Consider the following 23,869-nt stretch of genomic DNA (forward strand, 5'->3'; position numbering starts at 1 on the left):
TCTGCTTCTGGCGACCCCTGGGTTTGAGTTTCAGCTTCACCCCTTGGTAACATTTTTATGGGACAGGCAAATATTCTTGTTCCATCCACCTCACTTTCTTCTGAGAATCAGATGAAATAAAGCATCTAAACGTAATTAACAATCTGGAGATGAAGGGAAGCTGTTTTGACTACTTTGGTTCTTTCCTGTATAATTAGGTTCTTTTCCTTCCTGTTTGTCTCTGCTCTTCCCTGTATCATGCTTGTCATGTATATGCTTCTAGAGTGAACTCTTCCCATATGTCGGTGAAGTCAGGCTTGTTTTTAAATTAAAAGGTATAAGATATATGGCCAAATTGTAAACAATAAAAGTTCACTGTCTGGTAAACTTGAGCTATTACTTCAGCATAATTGGAATGATTTTGGAAGGAACACTGCTAGTAAATACAAAAATGTTTACTGAATAATGTGACTTTTTACATCATCAAATATTATCTTTCCAGGAGACCTCAGCCCTGCTCAGCTAATGATGCTGACCATAGGAGATGTTATTAAACAACTAATTGAAGCTCACGAACAGGGAAAAGACATCGATCTAAATAAGTAAGTGGAGGGACTTCCGTGGTGGTCCAGAGGTTAAGACTTGGCCTTCCAACGCAGGGGGTGTGGGTTTGATCCCTGGTCGAGGAGCTGTAATCTCACATGCCTCAGGGCCAAAAAAACCAAAAACATAAAATAAAAGCAATGTTGTAACAAATTCAGTAAAGACTTTAAAAATGGTCCACAGTCCCCCAAAAATCCAAAAAAATAAGTAAGTGGATCTATAGAAAAAAGAAGGTAATCTTCTTCTTTGGAAGTATTAATAGATCTCTTTCACGCATGCGATTACCAAATACTACTGGTTCTATCTCGTGTTTCATGTTTTAATTGAGAATTTAGTTTTCTGCCCTGCCCTGTTGATTATTTATGGCAAAATTGCCTCAGAGCCTAATATTACTAGCAGCGTCTAACATTTCTGGGGCACTTCCTATAGTTGGGTCACTGTTAGTAGTACACTGTATATAGTAGCCCAGCTGACCCTCTCAAACACTGTCTGAGGTCAGTACTTACCTCACTGGACAGATGGGTCCCCTGAGACAGAGAAGTTTACATAATTTTTCCAAGAGTGAATAACTGGCAATTGGCAGAGCTGAGATTTGGAATCAGACCATCTGTCTGCAGAGCCCATGGTCTGTCCTTCTGTCCGTCTCACTTCACATCCTTCCTCTCCTTCCTGCGCCTCCTCTGTCCAGAGGAGGGGGTAGCTGGCTCCCAGCAAGACCCTCTCTTTGGGCCTTTTGATGTCATCCAGCCCTTCCCCGCTTCAGAACCTCTTGGACACGTCCATCTACTTCCTCTCCACAGTCAAGTTCAGCTTGGACTTGGCTGCATCGTCAAGTAAAAGTGGTCTCTCCTCCCTGCGTCTCTTTATCCACTGTATACAGATCTGCTCTAGTGATCTGCTTCCCCATCCCCAGGTCATCAGTGGTCTAGTCTGCATGCACATGACGTTGCTCTAGACCCTGTCTAGAAAAAATATGTGGTACCCTTTCTTTGGGGGCATTGTGCTTAATAAACATTGGCTGAAGAAATCAATACTCTTTTTTACTATGGAGACATTATATTTTATTGATTTTTCTACCATGTGTTTAACTGAGTTTTTTCCCCTATTTTTTTTGTTGGCTGTACCCATATTTATACAAATCTTTTGTTTCTCATGAACATTTTCATGTCTTATATATTTTTGTCATTCTCTTTAATTTGGCACATCTAAAGCTAGATGGGGAAACAGTGGAAACAGTGGCTGACTTTATTTTTTTGGGCTCCAAAATCACTGCAGATAGTGATTGCAGCCATGAAATTAAAAGACGCTTACTCCTTGGAAGGAAAGTTATGACCAACCTAGACAGCATATTAAAAAGCAGAGATATTACTTTGTCAACAAAGGTCCATCTAGTCAAGGCTATGGTTTTTCCAGTAGTCAAGTATGGATGTGAGAGTTGGACTATAAAAAACTGTGGTGTTGGAGAAGACACTTGAGAGTCCCTTGGACTGCAAAGAGATCCAACCAGTCCATCCTGAAGGAGATCAGTCCTGGGTGTTCATTGGAAGGACTGATGCTGAAGCTGAAACTCCAATATTTTGGCCACCTGATGCGAAGAGCTGACTTATTTGAAAAGACCCTGATGTTGGGAAAGATTGAAGGCAGGAGGAGAAGGGGATGACAGATGATGAGACGGTTAGATGGCATCACTGGCTCAATGGATGTGAGTTTGGGTAAACTCTGGGAGTTGGTGATGGACAGGGAGGCCTGGCGTGCTGCAGTCCATGGAGTCGCAAAGAGTTGGACACGACTGAGTGACTGAACTGAACTGAACTGAAAGCTCAAGTTAGGATCTTCCTTAAAAACAGCCGGTACTCAGATGGCCTCTTTGCCAAATTGTTTTAACCCTCACCCAGGCTTCAGACTCTAGTGTCACCTTTGAATCTTTTTCCTTGAGTCCAATTTGGGTCAAAATTTTGCCTACTCTGTCTTCATTATAACCCTCTTCCATGTTCACTACCAAGTTCCTCTTCCATTCCTTTTTTTTTTTTTTCTTTCTTCTTCCAGTTTTATTGATACAGTTGACATGTAGCACTGTTTTAAGTTGAAGATACACAGTATGGTGATTCAATCTACACATTATTAGATGATTACAGTAAGCTTAGTGATCATCCACCCTCACATATTGATATAAAATTAAAGAAATAGAAAAAAAAATTCTTCTTCCCTTGTGATGAGAACTTCCAGGATTTACTCTCTTAACAACTTTCTTTTTTGTTGTAATGTATACACCTTTAAAGTTATTATTTTGCAATGGAGTATAGCCAGTTAACAGTGTTGCAGTAGTTTCAGGTGGATAGCAAAGGTACTCAGCCATACATGTACAGTATCCATTCTCCCCCAGACTCCCCTCCCATCTGTGAAGCCTATGCCTTTCTGTACCCACTTTCCATGAATATCTCCCCAGCACACACTGAGTTCATCGCTTGAGCACTGTAAGCATTCATGGTTGGGTGTGTGTTCTGTTACGTATGTTTTTTTATTCACAGACTTATTTTTGTGCATGCCTGTTTGCAAACATAGAGCACGAAACAGCTCTGCCTTAAACTTCCTGATGTCCCAGGTACTTAGGTAGTCTCTCTTACCTTTTAGGAACTCAGTAAACATTTGTTTAAATGATTTGAACACCTCATAGTATTTCTCGATGGATTAAAGTGACTATGGGATTTGGCCAGCAGCCACAAAGAAAAGAAAAGTTGGTACAATTATAGAAGAAAACGAGGAACAGTTTTTCTTCTACAATTATAGAAGAAAACTAGTTCAGATAAAGGTTATTTTGGGGGGTGCGGATAGGGTTACAGTCAGGAAGGCACATAGGTGTCTTCTGAAATGGTGATCATGTTCTTTTTCTTGGAATGTGGTTACAAGAGTGATTGTTTTATAATTGTTAAAGTATTCTGTTCTTTACGTAATACTTAGTATTAGAAAAATATTTTAAATGCTTTGTAAAATATATGTTGGAGTGGCCATTAAGTTCATTTGGGTTTTTCCCTAACATCTTACAGAAAAACCCAAATGAATTTTTTGGCCAACCCAATACTTTATTTCCTGTTTGGTTCTACATAGCTTTGCTTTCGGTTGTTTTGCTTTTTGGCCTGAGACCATGGTTTGCCACCAGTCATGACAACTCCCACACCTCCACCCACCCCTAAGACATTTGCAACATCTGGAGACAGTTTTGGCTGTTACAACACTGAGAGAGGTGCCCGGAGAGGCCACGTGCATGTCTGACCCTCCCACAGCGAGCTGAGCCGGCCCCGCGAGAGGGCTGGCCCCGTCCCAGATGCAGTGAGCTGAGCCGGCCCCGCGAGAGGGCTGGCCCCGTCCCAGGTGCAGTGAGCTGAGCCGGCCCCGCGAGAGGGCTGGCCTCGTCCCAGATGCAGTGAGCTGAGCTGGCCCCGCGAGAGGGCTGGCCTTGTCCCAGATGCAGTGAGCTGGGCTGGCCCCGTCCCAGATGCAGTGATCTGAACCGGCCCCGCGAGAGGGCTGGCCCCGTCCCAGATGCAGTGAGCTGAGCCGGCCCCGCGAGAGGGCTGGCCCCGTCCCAGGTGCAGTGAGCTGAGCCGGCCCCGCGAGAGGGCTGGCCCCGTCCCAGGTGCAGTGAGCTGAGCCGGCCCCGCGAGAGGGCTGGCCTCGTCCAGATGCAGTGAGCTGAGCCGACCCCGCGAGAGGGCTGGCCTCGTCCCAGGTGCAGTGAGCTGAGCTGGCCCCGCGAGAGGGCTGGCCTTGTCCCAGGTGCAGTGAGCTGAGCCGGCCCCGCGAGAGGGCTGGCCCCGTCCCAGATGCAGTGAGCTGAGCCGGCCCCGCGAGAGGGCTGGCCTTGTCCAGATGCAGTGAGTGGGGCGGAAGCTGAGCGGGGGTCGCGTCTGACGCTGGAGCACCACCATGCGCGAGACCTCAGCTGTGTCACTGTCCTGGGCCCCGTCCCCTGGTCATCTGGCTTTCTCCCTGGTACTCCAGAGAGCAAGAAGTCATGAATTTTCTCCCATTTCCCTGACAGTCGCGAGCGTTAGAGCCCCTGTTGTCTCTGGTGAGGGGATGCGGGAGTCACGAGAATTGGTGACATGGTTTATAGGTTATTCTTCTGGCAGCTTGTCCTTGGAACATTGTGACCTCGATCATACTGGGTGCTTTCCTTTCAGGGTGAAGACCAGGACAGCCGCCAAATACGGGCTGTCGGCGCAGCCCCGCCTGGTGGACATCATCGCCGCAGTCCCGCCTCAGTATCGGAAGGTCTTGGTCCCCAAGCTCAAGGCGAAACCCATCAGGACTGCCAGTGGGGTGAGTGATCGAATCATCACGTATTGACTGTGTATCTGTTGGGCCACAGATCCCTTTCTCCACGTAGTGAGGTGGAGGTGGGCGATTTGAATTCATAAAATCCACCTGTAGTGGTATGTGCTGGAGTGGAGACGCGTGCAGGATGCTCGGAGAGCACCAGAGGAAGAGACTCACTTAGAGGAAAAGGTGGTGTTTTGATTTTTAGTGTCTTTAAAAATGGGGCTTCCCAGGTGGCTCTGTGGTAAAGAATCCGCCTGCCAACGCAGGAGACACGGGTTCAATCCCTGGGTTGGGAAGATCCCCTGGAGGAGGAAATGGCAACCCACTCCAGTATTCCTGCCTGGAGAATCCCATGGACAGAGGAGCCTGGCAGGCTGCAGTCCATGGGGTCACAAAAGAGTCGGATGCGACGGAGCACGCACTCATGGGGAATAGGGTGGTGAGGGGGAGGGGGTCTTTAAAAGTATAGACTGAAACTTGGTGACACCAAAAGATGATAATTATTGTTGGCCATCTTAAGCTCGTGGCTTATAACACACTTAGAAAGGGTATTTTGAAAAGTTAACTGATAGTACAAAGTCACTAAATTAATACAAAGGGTAACTGTGAACCAGTTGACACCATTCAGGAGGGTGTCCAGAAGACAGATGTCCCTGCAGTACAGGGATCTAGGAAGGACCCAGGAGGAGGAGGTGTGGCGCCTGGCTGGCGCAGAAGTGGTGCCCGTGTCAGCGGAGAAGAGCAAGTGCAGAGAGTCGTGGGAGCCAGGGACAGGAATTAAGGCACAGATGATGTGAGAGGTGTGTGTGGGGAAACCACAAGTCTACCAGGCTCACCAGGGCTGGGCTTCACTTTGCAAAGCAGCAGGACTTAGGGGTGAAGTGTTAGTGTGGCATCTGCTTGTCAAAGATCTGAAATGTCCTGCAAGTGAAGTGAAAGTCGCTCAGTCGTGTCCGACTCTTTGTGACCCCGTGGGCTATACAGTCCGTGAAATTCTCCAGGTCAGAATACTGGAGTGGGTAGCCGTTCCCTTCTCCAGGGGATCTCCCCGACCCAGGGATTGAACCCAGGTCTCCTGCATTGCAGGCGGATTCTTTACCCGCTAAGCCCTCAGGGAAGGCCAGGTGTCCCACAAAGAAGCCAGATACGAGGAAACTGTAAAAGATTTTTGAGAAGGGGAGTGATGGGAACCAGAGAGATTTTCAGAAAATTAATTTGGATACAAACGTAGGGGAGGTCTTCCCTGGCAGCCCAGTGGTTAGGAATCCGCCGCCGGTACAGGGGACAGACTTCAGTCCCTGGTCCGGGGAGATCCCCCTGACCACAGGGCACCAGCCCCGGGCGCAGCTGCAGAGCCTTGGAGCCGCGACGCCGTGTGCCTGGAGCCTGTGATCCAGAGCGGAGCTGCCGCTAAGAGAGGCCCACACTCACCGCGGCTAGAGAAGGCCTGCGTGCGGCAGCGAAGACCCAGTGCAGCCCAAATCAGAAACAAACAAAACGCTTTATAAAGACGGAGGGTCACTCGCTGGGAGACAAAAAGACCAGTTGGAATGCTCTCAGTTTGAGCTAGGCATGAAGAGCCTCAATTGAGGCCAGGCCTCCAGGATAAAAAGGATGCGTGTGAAAGACACAGGGTAGGATTTGGACCCTCCTAAAACTTGGGGCCCAGAGTTGAATCCTTTATTCCCAGTGTGAACTAAGTTCAGTCTGTTACTTGGGCGGGGCTATTGTACTTCTTGAAGCTCACAGTGACCTGCCAGATAGCCATCTCTCCTGGACCACATCACACTTGCGACCAATTAAACCCCTGGAATTTTGCAGAGTGTACCATCAATCCTAGTCTCTTCTCTACACTTAAAGTGTTTGGGATTCGTTGGTTGGTTTGTACCAAAGTGTAAAAGGCTTTCAGAAAAACTAAAAGTTCCAAACAAACAGCTTTTAAGTCTTAGCTGATTTCTTGGCGTTTACTTCCATATCCCTAAATAATGTGCTTTCAGGATAAAGCTTGAATTGTCAGTCTTCGGCATTTTGTATGGGCTTGCCATTGTGCAAGCAAAGGTTTGTCAACCTCTGGACCTGACAACTGCACCTGGTTTCCACGATTCCGTTCTCCTCCTAGCTCGAATCATTTCTCTTCTTTCTCTGAGAGCTACCCTTGTTCTGCTTGCCTTTAAAAATGGATATTTTCTGCGGTCCCAGGCCCACTGTTTTTAGTGTCGTACACACTTTCTTTGGTGATGTCATCCGTTGATGTCTTTTGTTTTTTTTTAATGTGGATCATTTTAAGGTCTTTATTGAATTTGTTATAACATGGCTTCTGTTTTATGTTCTGTTTTTTTGGCCACGAGGCATGTGGGATCTTAGCTGCCCCACCAGGGATTGAACCCGCACCCCCTGCACTGGCAGGCGGAGCCTTAGCCACTGGATCGCCAGGGAGGTCCCCACTGATGTTTTTAATACTGCCGTACGCTGATTCCCAGCTCCAGCCTTCCCCCAAACTCCATGTCCACGTCAAATTGCCTGTTAGACGTCTCTCCTTTGACTGCCTGTAGACCCTCCAGTAGAGCAAAACCAGGCTTGCTTGCTTGCTCAGACTTGCTCTTTCATCCTTCTCGACCACCTTAGTTCATGGTGCCCCTGTCTATTCAGTTTCCACACTGAATAGATGAAATGCGTTGTCCATTCCGTCCACCACAGGTAGGAATGTTCTGACCTTTATTGTTTCTTGTTTTGGAGGGTATTGGAGTCATTTCATAACAGGCCTGCTTTGTCTTACCTGCAGCAAATCCACCTCCTGCAGTGTCACCAGAGTCACCTACTAAAAATGTCGGGAGCACATAGCTAATTGTCATCTCTTATCTGTTGTGCATCCTAAACTCCATGCTTTTATCCCTGCTGTTACTGTTGTGCTTTGCTTTTATTTTTTTATAGAGCTTTAGGCTGACAGAACAGTTGAGCAGAAAGTAGAGTCCCTTGTACTTCCTCTCCCCGTCCCCCAGGTTGCCCTATAATTGATGCATCAATTGTTGTTGTTCAGTCGCTCAGTTGTATCCAACTCTTTGTGACCTCATGAACTGCAGCACGCCAGGCATCACTGTTCTTCACTATCTCTTGGAGTTTACTCACGCTCATGTCTGTGGAGTCGGTGATGCCATCCAACCATCTCATCCTCTGTCGCCCCCTTCTCCTGCCCTCAATCTTTCCCAGCATCACTGTCTTTTCAAGTGAGTCAGCACTTTGCATCAGGTGGCCAAAGTTTTAGAGCTTCAGCTTCAGAATCAGTCCTTCCAATGAATATTCAGGACTTATTTCCTTTAGGACTGATTGGTTTGATCTCCTTGCTGTCCAAGGGACTCTCAAGAGTCTTCTCCAACACCACAGTTCAGAAGCATCAATTCTTAAGTGCTCAGCCTTCTTTATGGTCCATCTCTCACATCTATACATGACTACTGGAAAAACTGTAGCTTTGACTATAATGCTGTCTTTTTTTTTCAATATTCTATCTACGTTTGTCATAGCTTTCTTCCAAGAAGCAAGCATCTTTTAATTTTAGGGCTGCAGTCACCATTCGTGGTGATTATGGAGCCCAAGAAAATAAAGTCTGTCACTGTTCCATTGTTTCCCATCTATTTGCCATGAAGTGATGGGACCAGATGCTATGATCTTTGTTTTTTGAAGGTTGAGTTTTAAGATAGTTTTTTCACTCTCCTTTTTCACCCTCATCAAGAGGCTCTTTAGTTCCTTCTTTGCCTTCTGCCATTAGGGTGGTGTCATCTGCATATCTGAGGTTATTGATATTTCTCCCAGCAATCTTGATTCTAGCTTGTGAGCTTCATCCAACCTGGCATTTCGCACGATGTACTCTGGGTAGAAGTTAAATAAGCAGGGTGATAATATACAGCCTTCATGTTTTGCTTTCCCAATTTGGAGCCAGTCTGTTGTTCTGTGTCTGGTTCTAACTTGTCACTTCTTGACCTGCACACAGGTTTCTCAGGAGGCAAGTAAGGTGGTCTGGTACTCCTATCGCTCTTAAATTCTTAAAATTTTCCAAGTTTGTTGTGATCCACACAGTCAAAGGCTTTAGCGTAGTCAATGAAGCAGAAGTAGGTGATTTTCTGGAATTCCTTTGCTCTTTCTGTGATCCAATGGATGTTGACAATTTGATCTCTGGTTCTTCTGCCTTTTCTAAATCCAGCCTTTTCTACATCTGGAAAGTCTCGGTCATGTACTGTTAAAGCCTAGCTTGAAGGATTTTGAGCATTACCTTGCTAGCCTGTGAAATAAGAGCAATTGTGCAGTAGTTTGGACATTTTTTGGGATTGGAATGAAAACTGACCTTTTCTAGTCCTGTGGCCACTGCTGAGTTTTCCAAATTTGCTGGCATATTTAGCAGCACTTTCACAGCATCATCTTTTAGGATTTGGAATAGCTCAGCTGGAATTCCATCAGCTGTACTAGCTTTGTAGAGCTTCCTAAGGCCGACTTGACTTCACACTCCAGGATGTCTGGCTCTAGGTGAGTGATCCCACCGTGGTTATCTGGGTCATTAAGACTTTGTATAGTTCTCCTGTGTATTGTTTCCACCTCCTCTTAATATCTTCTGCTTCTGTTAGGTCCATACAACTTCTGTCCTTTATTGTGCCCATCTTTAAATGAAATGTTCCCTTGGTATCTCTGATTTTCTTGAGGAGATATCTAGTCTTTCCTATTCTATTGTTTTCCTCTATTTCTTTGCACTGTTTACTTAAGAAGGCTTTCTAATCTCTACTTGCTATTCTTTGGAACTCTGCCTTCAGATGTGTATATCTTTGCTTTTCTCCTTTGCCTTTTGCTTCTCTTTTCTCAGCTATTTGTAAGGCCTCCTCCAACAACTGTTTTGCCTTTTTTCATTTCTTTTTCTTGAGGATGGTTTTGATCCCTGCCTCCTGTACAGTTTTATGAACCTCTGTCTATAGTTCTTCAGGCACTCTGTCTATCACCTCTAACCTCTTGAATCTATTTGTCACTTCCACTGTATAATCATAAGGGATTTGATTTAAGTCATACCTGAATGGCCTAGTGGTTTTCCCTACTTTCTTCAATTTAAGTCTGAATTTTGCACTAAGGAGTTCATGATCTGAGCCACAGTCAGCTCCTGGTCTTCCTTTTACTGACTGTTGAGCTTCTCCATCTTGAGCTGCAAAGAATATAATCAGTCTGATTTCAGCATTGACCATCTGGTGATGTCCTTGTGTAGGGTCATCTCTTGTGTTGTTGGAAGAGGGCATTTGCTATGACCAGTGTGTTTTCTTGGCTAAACTCTGTTAGCCTTTGCCCTGCTTCATTTTTCACTCCAAGACCAATCTTGCCTGTTACTCCAGGTTACTACTTCCTACTTTTGCATTCCAGTCCCCTATGATGAAAAAGACATCTTTTTTGGGTGTGTTCCTTCTGGAAGGTCTTGTACATCTTCATAGAACTGTTCAGCTTCTTCGGTGTTAGTGGTTGGGGCATAGACTTCAGTTACTGTTATATTGAATGGTTTGGAAATGAACAGAAATCATCCTGTCGTTTTTGTGATTGCACCCAAGTACTGTACCAGTCTTGCTACATTATTATTAACTGAAGCCTGTAGTTCACATTAGGGTCTCTCACAGTTGTATATTCTATGGGTTTTACCAAATGCACAATGTCATATATCCACCATATAGTATCATATGGAATCGTTTCACTGCCCTAAACTCCCCTAATCATGCTCTCCTCTGCCTCATACCCCTGGCCACCACAGGTCTGCTTACTGTCTCTCTCGTTTTGCCTTCCCAGAGTGCCACATGGAGGGGATCAGTGTGTTTTGTAGTTGTTCCATACTGGCTTCTGTTACTTAGCAGTGTGCATTTAAGGTTTTATGCTGTGTCTTTTTAGTGGCTTGCTGGCTCATTCTTTTTAGCCCTGACTAATACTCCATTGTCGGAGTGTACTGCAGTTTGTCTGTCCCTGCACCTATTGAAGGCCACCCCAGCTGTTTCCAATTATTGGCAGTTGTGATGAACATTTGCCTGAAGGTTTTTTGTGTATGCAAAAGTTTTCAACTCATTTGAGTACCTAAAGACCTAGAGCATGATGGCTGGATTATATGGTAAGACTGTTCAGCTCTGTGAGAAACTGCCAGACTGTCTTCCAAAGTGGCTGTACCAGTGTGCATTCCCACCAACAGGGAATGCTCGTTCCTCTTGCTCCACTTGCTTGCCAGCATAGCTATCAGCCCCTCAGCAAGTCAGCTTCTCTGACTCCCCTGGTCGGGACTCACTAATGCCCTCCTTTGAGCATCACTGGTCTTTTCTATGTGCTCTTTACCGTATTTTTTGGAAATAGCTTACTTCTCTAAATCCTCCTCCCCTTGCTTTCGGGTATGATTTCAGAGGACAGAGGCAGTGCATTAGTATTTCTGTAGTCTCAGGGCCCACCTGCTCTGTGCGGCTCAGAACCTGGCCTGTATCGTAGGTCCTCAATAAAAGATTGAGAAATTAGATTGTCTTCATCAGTGGTATACATATAGCACTGATATCTCCTTTTAAATAAAAACATTTGTGTGAAAATCTAAGTTTTTAATTCAGATTTGCAAAAAAAAAATTTTTTTTTTTGGAGTTTCTCTCGTTTACTGTTTAATGATCGAAGTTAAATTTTAATCACTTTTACTATTAAAAAATAATCACAGGCTGACAGAAAAGTTGAAAATCCACTGGCAAGACCACTTTCTCCCTGAGCCATTTGAGAGTAAGCTGCAAAACCGATGCCTTTGGATGTTTCAACATTCATGTGCTTCCTGCAGACAAGGACACTTTCTTACATCACCACAATAAAGGCATCAAAATCAGGAATTTAACATGGATACGTTATCAGTCTCTAGTCCTCACATCTCATTCAAGTTTCAACAGCTGTCTCAAGAGTAAGCTGCAGGACCCAGTTCAGAATCACGTGCTGTGTTCCGTTGTCGTGGCTTTCAGTCTAGATTCTTCCCCCGTCTTTCCTGGACCTCTTTACCTTAACACTTTTGAAGGTATCAGGCAAGTTGTTTCGTCGCATCTCCCCCAGTGTGGTTTAATCAGATGTGTCCTCATGATTAGACTCGGGTTGGCATCTCTGGCAGGAACGTGACAGAAGGGACAGTCTGTTCCTCTTACAGCCTCTCGGGCGGTGCGTGGTTTATTGTCCTGTCACTCACGTTGTCCACGGAGCGGGTGTCTGCAGGCATCCCCTTTGTGAAGCTACTCTTTTCCACTTTGGAATGAGCAAGTCTTGTGTGGTGAAGTACTTGGAAACTATGTAAATGTCTTGTTCCTCATCAGGCTTCCAGATTCCTCATTCATTATTTTGGTGTACAAATTTTCCCAATTTTGTCCAGTAGGGGCCCTTTCAAGATGGTTTCTGTTTCCTTTTCCAATGTCCTCATCATTCTTTGAGCCGTTTCTCGCTTTCTGTCATAATAAAATGTTCCAGGCTCATCTTGTATTTTGTTTACCCCAGCCATGGAATCAGCCTTGTCTCCAGGGAGCCCTGTTTCTTTGACTAGAGAAGAGTTTCGTTTCTTATTATTTTTTAAACTTTTAAATTTAATACTGGAGTAAACCGATTAGCAATATTGTGATAGTTTCAGATGGACAGCAAAGTGACCCAGCATCCATATACTCCGCTCCCATCCAGACTGCCACGTGACACTGAGCGGAGCTCCCTGTCTGTGCAGTAGGTCTTTGTTGGCTACAGAGAAGGGCATTTAGAAACAAAGGTCTGAATCCCAGATGTGCTCAATGCTGTTAGGGCGTTGCCGCTACCAGATGCTCTCAGTGAACAGAGGAAATAAACATGTAGATGTCTGTATGTACACGCACATACATGTACATAACACATTTGTGTCTATATTTATTGTGTGTGCATATCTGTTGTTCAGTCATTCAGTTGTGTCCAACTCTTTGCAACTCCATGGACTGCAGGACACCAGTCTTCCCTGTCCTTCACCATCTCCTGGAGTTTGCTCAAACTCATGTCCATTGAGTCAATGATGCTGTCCAACCATCTCATCCTCAGTCGACCCCTTCTCCTCCTGCTTTTGATCTTTCCCAGCATCAGAGTCTTTTCCAGTAATCAGCTGTTTGTATCAAGTGGCCCAAAGTATTGGAGCTTCAGCTTCAGCATCAGTCCTTCCACTGAACATTCAGGGTTGATTTGCTTAAGGATTGACTGGTTTGATCTCCTTGCTGTCCAAGGGACCCTCAAGAGTCTTCTCCAGCCCCACAGTTTGAAAGCATCTGTTCTTCAGCGCTCAGCCTTCCTTATGGTCCAGCTCTCACATCCATACACAGCTATTGGAAAAACCATAGCCTCGACCATATGGACCTTTATTGGCAAAAAGATATCTCTTCTTTTTAATATGCTATCTAGATTTCTCATAACTTTTTTTCCAAGAGCAAGCCTCTTTTAGTTTCATGGTTACAGTCACTGTTTGCAGTGATTTTGGAGCCCAAGAAAATAAAGTCTGTCACTTTCCATTGTTTCCCCATCTATTTGCCATGAAGTGATGGGACCAGATTCCATGATCTTAGTTTTTTGAAGGTTGAGCTTTAAGCCAACTTTTTCACTGTCCTCTTTCACCCTCGTCAAGAGGCTCTCTAGTTCCTCTTCGCCTTCTGCCATTAGGATGGTGTCAGCTGCATATCTGAGGTTATTGATATTTCTCCCAGCAATCTTGATTCCAGCTTGTGCTTCATCCAGTCCAGCATTTCTCATGATGTACTCTGCATATAAGTTAAAAAAGCAGGGTGACAGTATACACCCTTGACATACTCCTTTTCCAGTTTTGAATCAGTCTGTTGTTCCATGTCCAGTTCTAACTGTAGCTTCTTGACCTGCATACAGATTTCTCAGGAGGCAGGTAAGGTGGTCTGGTATTCCCATCTCTTGAAGAATTTTCCAGTTTGTTGTGATCTACACAGTCAAAGACTTTGGCGTAGTCAATAAAGCAGAAGTTTTTCTGGAATTCCTTTGCTTTTTCTATGATCTGATGGATGTTGGCAATTTGATCTCTGGTTCCTCTGCCTTTTCTAAATCCTGCTTGTGCGTCTGGAAGTTCTTGGTTCATGTAGAGTTGAAGCCTAACTTGAAGGATTTTGATCATAACCTTGCTAGCATGTGAAATGAGTACAGCAGTGCAGTAGTCTGAGCAGTCTTTGGCATTGCCCTGCTTTGGGATTGGCATGAAAACTGACCTCTTCCAGTCCTGTGGCCACTGCTCAGTTTTTCAAATTTGCTGACATATTGAGTGTAGCACTTTTTTTTTTTTCATTTAAAGGATTTTTATTTCTCCAGATAGGAAGGCTATAAAGTTAAATCCTTAATAACCAAAATTTAATATAATACTTCATTCTTCAAAACAACCACAGACTTTTGAGCACTGGACACCCAGGTTACACAAAAGCCCAAACCTTCATGCTTTCTCAGTAAATGTACATCTTTCCTAAGAGGACTTGCATGCCAACTCCACAGCTGAAATTCCTGTTACAGGACTGAACCAAACTGAAATCAGGCCACAGTCAACCTTCGTAGGCCCTGATGTACCCAGGGCTCTGGTCCAGTTCTCTCCCAACCCTGGATCCATCGTGGTCCATTCAGTGTCTGTCTGCTGCCAACGGTGAGCTCCAGAGGTCAGGAAACTGGAGGTTGTGCATGTCTACACGTGGTTCCCTTGGAGCTCCAGCAGGGACCCCTCCTCCAAGATTCATTCTGTACCGTCTGATCTGAAGATTAATAACATTGAAAAGAGATCACCCTTGTACCCACAGCTTTATTTAAGAAACACAACATCACAAGCGCTTTTGAAGCCTGTTGTGGTCCTCTCCTGTTTTCTGAGATAACCACTCTCCAGAATTTCCTATGAATTATTTCACAATTGCTTTTTTATTAATCTTTCTATTTTAGATTGCTGTTGTGGCTGTCATGTGCAAACCCCACAGATGTCCACACATCAGTTTTACAGGAAATATATGTGTGTGAGTATGATGATTTTAATAAGTCGTGTATATGTTTGCATTTTAATTGATACAGCAAGCGCTAGAGACTTGATCAGTGCATGCTGGTAATATTTAAAACTTTAACTATTAAAGATTCATAAGTTAGTTCTTTGAAATAAGCAGCCATTGATACAATATTTCAATGCTTTAAAAATGAAACATATAAAAATTTTAATTGTTTCAATATATAATACATAGGTTGCAGAACTCAAAATAGTAGATAGTCTGTTAACTTGATAAATGAAACATGGAAGTATGAGAAGCCTGAATTCCAAATGTCAGAAATTTAAAATGAATTTGGATCAGCAAAGTATCCCAAAACTGTTACCCTTAAAAATAATCTATAAACTTCTTAAGTTTAAATAATTAGAAAAATTAGTAGAATATGCATTATTCTAGATAGTAAGATTAATCAGGAGAAAAATTTTCTTAAGTGTAGTTACCAAGAGAGCATTGTGAGTGTCAATCCAAACTAGGAAAATTTAGGTGCTGCTATTTGCCCGTAAAAGCTTAAACTTCTAAAATGATAGTGCGTTGATGTACAATACGTGTTTTTCTCTTTCTGACTTGCTTCACTCTGTAAGTCTCGGTCCATCCACGTCTCTACAAATGACCCAGTTCTGTGCCTCTTTATGGCAGAGTAATACTCCAGTGTGTAGATGCACCGCGTTGTCCTCATCCATCCGTCTGTCATTGGACATTTAGGCTGTGTCTAACTCAGAGATGAGGAATCTAGAGAAATTATTCAGATTGATCCATGTCCAGGGCGGGAGCAGAGATGCAGATACAGGGGATGGACATGCGGACCCAGGGCAGGAGGCAGAGGGTGGGACGGATCGCGAGCACGTTGCCGACAGCACCGTGTGTAAGATGAGAGCTACTGGGACGTCTCTGAGCAGCATAGGAGCTCAGCGCGGTGCCCCGCGAGGACCTAGGGGGTGGAGTGGGGTGGGAGGGAGGCTCAGGAAGGGGGAGATAAATGTGTACACACAGCGGATTCACTTCATCACCAGCTGAAACCAACACAGCCTTGGACAGCGATTACACGCCAATAAAAAAATAAAATGATAGTGACGGCAGTACTGAAACCTACAGCAATGTTGTTCCTTTATTTGTTTACCTTTCTACTTGTTAGTAGAAAATGTAAATATTTGCAGATAGCACAAAGGTGCAGTCTTCTGCTAGCATTTGAAAATGAAGCTGGTTCAAGCAGGACTGTATGGAGACTGCAAGTGCCCGAACTGGACAGTTGAGCCGAGTCCTGAATCTGACACCCTCATCCTTTTGTTGTATTGGCAGGTACTGCCCTGGCGGACCTGATTCAGATTTCGAATATTCCACCCAGTCTTACACTGGATATGAGGTAAAGTAATGTCCGGAGGGGTGTTATACTTTACTTAGCATATGCTTTTACAAGTACTGGCTTTCTTAAAATTTTTATTTCTTATTTTTTTATTGATTGCACAAGTTACTCATTCATGAAACATTTGCCAGATGCTTCTATATATTGTTCCAGTCACTGCAGAAATATTTACCTAAGCACTTATTATTAACATAACATATGTCAACACTGTTCTAAACACGTTACAACTTTAAATCTTCTGGCAGCGTTTTGAAGGTAGACACTATTATTATCATAGTTTATGGATAAGGAAACTGGAGCCTACACAACTGGCCTGGAGGACACATCCCGAATGTAACAGGGCCAGGCCTTGAATTCTGTGCACCTCACCAGGACGTTTTCCTGCCTCTGCAGCTGTGAAGAAAACAGGTCAGGTCTTGTGGAATCTGCATTCTAATGAGTGGAAGGTAGATAGTAATGATGCTGGGAAAGGCTGAAGGCAAAAGAAGAGGGCAGCAGAGGATGCGGTGGTTGGATGGCATCACCGACTCAGTGGTCATGAGCTTGAGCCAATTCCAGGAGACAGTGAGGGACAGGGAAGTCTGCGACTGGACAACAAGACAGTCATGAAACAAAAGAAAAAATAATCAGGCACCAGTTGAAATGAGAAGCAGGGAAGTAAAGTCAAGTAATATATAGGAGAGAGTGACTTTAGCTTTGGAGGCTGGGAAGGGTGACGTGGTAATTGAGCCCTGGATGACAAGGCAGCTTTTGAAAAAATCAAGAAAGAGCATCCTTAACAGAGAGAATAGATGAAAGGCAGAGCCAGAGTGGGAATAATGGTGGGGCCCTGGAGCAGAGCGGGTGAGGGGAGAATGAGATTTGGGATTCAGTGACACAGAGAGTGGTAAGGCAAGGCAAGAAGTTTGTTATACTGGGCTGGCTGCAAAGTTTGTCCAGGTTTTTCCATAAACTGTCAAGGAAAAACCCGAGTGAACTTTTTGGCCAACCCAATGGCTGTCCTGTGCAGCCAGCCAGGTTTAAAGCAGAGGAATGGTATAATCCAGGTAGGTTCTAAGAGGCCTTTGATGGCTCTTGGGGGGCAAGAGTGGGAGCAGGAGGCCAGAGAGCAGGCTTTCCAAGCAGTGAACCCCTTCAGAAGAAGCCAGCAACCTAAGTGACTTTTTTTATCTTCTCATGTATGGTTTTTCCTTTTTTTTAAATAGATCAAATTGTAAAAAACACAAAAGAAATCTCTCAGTGAAAAGGCTCCCTCTCATCGCTTTCCCTGGCCACCCCATTCGGCTCCAGCCCCCTGAACAGTCCATCAGTATCGTCCCTTTCCTGTTCATCCAGCATTGATATTAACAGCATATAGATATAAAGGCAGTTCATGTTGTGTATCCTAACTTTGTACACAGCAGGTAGTCTGTCAAGAGCTTGCCTTTCTCATGTAACAGTGTGTCTTCAGGGAACATTTTGTTCTCTTTATTCATTATTTTTGGCTGTGCTGAGTATTTGTTGCCGCACACAGTCTTTCTCTGGCTACAGTGCACGGGGCCCCTTCTTTGTGGCTTCTCTTGCGGAGCACAGGTTCCAGGCACGCGGCTTCAGTCGTCGCGTAGCTCAGTAGCTGGAAATGTTTCCTGCCAGGACATTATTTCGTGGCCGTTGACCTTTGTAAGATAGCATGAAGACTTCGTGTTAAGCCATCACAAACTATGTTGTAATTTAATGATCTGGCTCAAAGGTTATTTTCTCAAGGAACTCTTTCGAATATGCATGCACACCTCTGTCTGGAGCAGCAAAACAATTTGGTGGCCCTGGGGATGCCATCAGCGTTTACACAAAGCTGTAACTATGACCCAGAGAGCCGCCTGCTGTTGAATGGAGACCAGCCAGATAATCTTCAGGTCATTATTTCAAACCGACCAAACTGAGGAAGGAAGAAAGGAGCCCAAGAGAATTTTAGTTTTTTCTACAACCCCTTTGAAAGTACATCTTATTTTTAATTCAGTGTGGGCATGACAGGATATTTTTCTTTTTTTAGCCAACCTCCATGCGAGCTATCCGTGCCAGGTATGACCCTTACCTGCAGACAAGACACCGGATAGAACAGGTAAGGTTTTAAAAAGCATTTTTACATTAGATCTTTATACTTAGGAGGTACTGTTGCTTGATTTGAGTCAAACCAGAACTGAGAGAATATTTCTCTCCTTCATAAGTTTTTAATATCCCATCTGATGGAGAGGAAAATTTTGCAGTTCCTAGCAGGGTCAAAAGCACCACTTGCTTTAAAGATCATATTATTTTCTGTAAGGGTTTTATAGCCTCTGAAGTTCTTTGAGTTTGTAGAAAGTCATGCATGTTATGAAACTTAGAGTGTGTGGCAGTTTCAAAGGTCTTAGACAACAGGTGGGTGGATTGAATTTTAGCTTCCGTAAGCCAAATGAGAAATATGGTGGCTGGTTTGCTGGGGTGAGAATAGGAAATTGACTTCAGGGGAATGAGGGACTCGTGGGAGCTGTGGAATTGTTCTGTATAATGATGGTGGTGGTGGTGGTTACACAACTCTAAACTCATTTAATTGTACAATTAACGTTAATGGATTTTGTTGTATGGGGTTGGCCAGAAAAGTTTCAACATCCTACGGAAAAACCCAATGAACTTTTTGGCCAACCCAATGTATAAATTATACCTTAATGTAACTGATTAAAAACAAGTACTATGTCAGTGGCCTTGCTGTGTTCAAGAAGTCTGAACATTAATTTCATTTTAAACTTATCTAATTTAAAACAATGCAAGCACTGTCTATAGTTTTTATAGTAACATCTAGTCGGGCAACTAGACAGTCTGAAATGGAAAGTAACACGTAACAGAAACTCACTTCTGTGTTCTTTTCTTTTTTAGCCATGATATTTAATTTATTTAAAATGTGTCAGTAAAGCTCGAAAGGTTTCTCTTTACCAAAAAGGAGCATAGGTTCTAGAAGATGCAGAAAACACCAGAGAGTAGTGATTCTTCCCCAGCTGTAAATGTGCTATAATCACCTGTGTGATGTTTTCAAAACACATGCCAGGTTTCACCATTGGAGTTATATGGTGCTGTCTGGTTTAGGGTCCAGGCAAGATATTTTGAAAAAGCTACCAGGAAGATTTAATTGTGTATCCCTGGTGAACGACCATAGATGGAGTATTCTTTTAGTGTTGAAAGCTATATGCACATACTTGTATATTTTCATGTGTTTCACATTCACACACATACACTTATGTATGTGTAAGGATTTACATATGTATTGGGTTGGCCAAAAAGTTCATTTGGATTTTTCCATAAGATGTTATGAAAAAGCCTGAATGAAGTTTTTGGCCAACCTAATATAAGGATGTATGTATTTATTTATAAGTTGCTATTTTTCATTTTCAGAAATAAGTATTCAAAAAGATAACTTTTTGCTCATATTAAGTGTGGATATCCTCTTAGTACATTAGAGTTCATAATTTGTAGTCCACTTGACTGAGTTTTTCTCAAGCCTAACACCTGGCAAGAAATCGAAATACTTGTTTTTAAATATTAGAATCTTGACTTATTGTTGTTGAAAAATGGAAAGATCTATACCATTGTATCCCCACATAGAGGAGATATTATATTTCACACTGATTTTTCCCCCCACCCCTGAAACCAGGCTAAAAAGGTGCCACTTGTGTCCAGAATCTTCACAATTCAAAACTGCAGAGTTTTCATTTGAAACTGCTTTCTTAATGCTTCTTTCTAATCTGGTGTTCTCTTTCTTTCGTTTGCATCAGGTCCTGGTTATAATGCATATAGTCGTCTTTGTCCTCAATGCTGACCTCAAGGTCTGGCATAAAGTACATGTTGAGGGGGGCTTCCCTGGTGGCCCAGTGGTTAAGGCTTTGCCTTCCAGTTCAGGGCACAGGTTCAGTCCCTAGTCAGGGAGCTGAGATCCTCTGTGCCTCCTGGGAAAAAAACAAAACATAAAACAAGCAGTCTGGTAGCAAATTCAGTGAAGTCTTCTTAAAAAATACATAATCAAGAAATATTTGTTTATTCTATTACAGTGTATACAATTATATCTTGTTTGATTATTTTTGCCCCTAATTTATATTCTGTATTTTTGAATGTTCACTTAACTCTGTGACATCAAACTTTTGATTATATCAAATTCTTACTCTTCCTCCTCATTTGAACCATAATTATTTTTCTTTCAGACTCTGGAGCCTATTTTCTTGAGTCCGTAGAATTTGCTCAACGTGTTTGCTTCTCATTTTTAAACTGTAGTGATGAAAACACTGCCAAATACAATTAGAAATTTTCAGTAAGCCACTTAAGAGTAGTTGACTATACCTTCCTAATGCTGACGAATTTATGTCTTTCAGTTAAAACAGCTTGGTCACAGTGTGGATAAAGTGGAATTTATCGTGATGGGTGGAACATTTATGGCCCTTCCAGAAGAATACAGAGATTATTTTATTCGAAATTTACATGATGCCTTATCAGGACATACCTCCAACAATATTTATGAGGCCGTCAAGTAAGAAATCCTTACTTTATCATATTCACCTGAGTGGTTGTTGGTTTATCCTCCTGGCAGCAGTCTGTGAGAATTCCTTCTGCTCTATGTCTATCCTCCTAGTTCTTTGGGGGACAAGGGGAGAGGTTTTCATTCTTTTTACTTGCATGGTTTTCATGGATTGTAAGGTTAAATACATTTTTTCCAGTTTTACTGAGATGTAGTTGACAAATAATACTGTCTACAGGTGTGTAGAATAATGACTTCACTTACATCATGAAATGATGACCACAATAAGTTTAGTTAACAAAAGTCATCTCATGCAGTCCTAGTTCTATTGTTACTACTATATTGTGAGGAGAAGGGTTATGTTTTTTTAAAAGTGAGTATGGTCCACTGGCATTAGTATTCTCACAAAGTCACTGTGCAAAAGAATAAAAAGAAAGGAAAAACAACAAAACATACAGAATCACTCTGCAGATCTTTTCGGCCTTAGGCTGGTCTAAGCTGCAGGAGTGGCCTTGATTGGAGCTGGTGAGCTCACCCAGAAAAAGCAGGGGCAGTACTTTTAATCTGAGACATCGAGCTGCTAGAAAATTCACAGAACAAATGACTGTTATTTAATAGGTGTTGTTTTATGACTTACTGCCTGGTGACTGTAGAGTCATTTCTCTTTGTGAATGGGATCATTTATTCGTTTCAAATTCTAGACAAAAAATTCTAGTCGAAACAGAAGACAGCTATGCTTTCTTTTGATACCTTCTGTCTCCATTTATAGCGAGAAGAAAACTAAAGTTTTCCTAAGTTTAGTGATTTTAGAAGTGAAAGTCTTAAAACAGTTTTTATTTTCAGAAATTTCAGGGACACCTGGCTAAGCTACTGTGTACTCTCCCTTTTTTAACTGAACGTTAATTGAAGGCCCACCAGGGAACCATGCTTGCCTTGGGTACTGGGAACAACACAGTGAACAAGACAGCTGTTGTCCTTGCGCTGGCAGTGCTTACATTCTACTGGTTCAACAGAAAACACACAGTAGGTGCAGTGATGGAGACAGACTGCTGTGCTGGAGAAAACGTAGGCTGATTCTGTACACGAAGTGGTGATGTTTAAGCTGAGATCAGAAGTATATGGAGGAGTCAGTCAGGCCAGGCACAGAAAACAAATAAGACAGAGACCCTGAAGCAAGGAGGAAACTTGAGGTGTTCCAGGAACAAAGAGGAGGCAGATGTGGCTAGATTCCAGTGAAGCAAGGAGCAGATGTCATGAGCGGAACTTGAAGAGTCAGTTGTGCTGGGTGTTGAGGACTTACAAACGTTTGAATCAGCAGTAGGAAGTAGGTGAATGGTTTGAAGCCAGAGAGTGACGTGTTCAGGTTTGTAGGTCTGAAGTCACCCTGGCTCTTGCGTGGCTAGTGGATTTGAGGGGTACCAGAGCAGAAGTGGTAAGCCAGGTGGCAGACTGTTGTACCCACGCCTGCTCGAATGAGGGTGGTGGCATCAGTGACAGAAAAGAGCAGATGGGTTAGAGCTATATTTTATTGCTGATGGACTTTGAATCAGGTTGGAAATAAGAAAGAGGAAGGAATTGAGGATGACACCCAGTTTTGGATTGTAGAAAGCAATCAAGGGTAGTGCTGCCTACCAAGATGGAAGAACGGGGGAAAGAACAGGTTTGTGGGAGAAGAGTCAAGACTTTTACTTTGGCTTCATTAAGTTTGAAATGCCTCAAGTGGGGACATTTCTAGGCGTACAAGAGATGTCTGGGCTGGCGATAAATGTTCCAGAAAAAAAATGTTCTGTAACATTTCATGGAAAAACCTAAACGAACTTTTGGCCAGCCCTATAAAACTGAGGATTATCAGATTGTTACAGGTGTTTATCCTAACACGAATGGATGAGCTTACCTTATGGGAGAGTCTCATGAATCTCCAAGGCACACTACATGAAAAAGCAAGTTTTAGAGCAGCTGTTACTGTGTGATCCCGTCTTTTGTGTGGCCATGCCTGTGTAAGTATAAATACATGGAAGAGGTGATGGAATCTTGGTCATCATTGGCATCCTTTAGAACCATGGTGGAAGGGACGTGGGAAATGGGGGTGAACGGGGACAGTCACATTTACTCTGTCTGCGGTGTGCTGGGCGCTGCAATAAGTATTTACTTACCTAATTCTTGCAAGAAATCTTTGAGTTACATATTTAAATCATCCCTGTTTTACAAGTGAGGAAACTTAAGGCCCAAAGAGATGAAGCCACTTGGCCCAGGTCCACAGGAGGTGAAGTGGGGGCCTGTGAAGCCAAGGCATCTTTTCTTTCAGAGCCTAAACTTGGCTATAATTATCATGCAGGACATGATGCCAGGCGTAAAACCAATGAGAGTGCCTGTCTGTGTGTGTGTGAGCACGCGTTTGTGTACATCACCAGAGCTTCAAAATACTGGAAGAAATTTTTTTTTTCTCCTTGCAGTCCCTCTCCCACTGCCTTCAGGCTTTTTTTTTTTTCTGGCGTCTTTTTTATTACAGTGTGGGTAGGTTGGGTGCAGGAAAACAGCTAATTATAAGGTGGTTCAAACAGTGCCCCTCTTAGTTTTTTGCAGGGTGATAAATAGGACTTGAATGAACTCAAAGATGCTTTCATTATCCTGTAATTAAAATGGTTCTTGGCATGTAGCAGCCACAAGTAAACTGGTGAATGAATTTTGAATGATCGTCTGTTGGCCGGATATCGACAACTAATGACCACGTAGGGGTGCCTCTTGGAATGGGGGACAGGGTGCTGTGTTCACCCTACTTCAGTGCCCTTAATGTCTGCTGTCCTTTGGGTTGGTAAAAATGGAAAGAGTAGAGAGACTTTTTCATAAGTTTAAATAAATCTCCAGAGTAGTTTTGAAATACGAGGGAAGTGGGCAGGACACAACCTTTAAAAGAATGAGATGGGCTTATGTGTGCCTCTCTGCTCTGTCGTGTCCAGTTCTTTGCGAACCCATGGACTGTAGCCCACCCAGCTCCTCTGCTGGTGGAATTTCCCAGGCAAGAAGACTGGAGTGGGTTGCCATTTCCTT

At 43.4% G+C, this 23,869-nt stretch overlaps 1 protein-coding gene across 2 annotated transcripts in view; it reads left to right on the plus strand.

Annotated features, from left to right (window-relative positions):
- ELP3 (elongator acetyltransferase complex subunit 3) overlaps positions 1 to 23,869 on the plus strand; it is a 120,610-nt gene that overhangs the window by 7,322 nt on the left and 89,419 nt on the right. Inside the window, exons 2-7 of one of the 2 annotated variants that reach the window (XM_020877898.2) lie at positions 482 to 581; positions 4,764 to 4,902; positions 14,851 to 14,921; positions 16,242 to 16,305; positions 18,335 to 18,403; positions 20,679 to 20,833. In XM_020877898.2, coding sequence (XP_020733557.1) covers positions 482 to 581; positions 4,764 to 4,902; positions 14,851 to 14,921; positions 16,242 to 16,305; positions 18,335 to 18,403; positions 20,679 to 20,833 — 598 coding nt within the window. The remainder of the gene's footprint in view (positions 1 to 481; positions 582 to 4,763; positions 4,903 to 14,850; positions 14,922 to 16,241; positions 16,306 to 18,334; positions 18,404 to 20,678; positions 20,834 to 23,869) is intronic. The other variant, XM_070480625.1, reaches the window with a different exon arrangement.

This window comes from Odocoileus virginianus, chromosome 18, assembly GCF_023699985.2.
Source record: "Odocoileus virginianus isolate 20LAN1187 ecotype Illinois chromosome 18, Ovbor_1.2, whole genome shotgun sequence".
Lineage (NCBI taxonomy): Eukaryota > Metazoa > Chordata > Mammalia > Artiodactyla > Cervidae > Odocoileus > Odocoileus virginianus.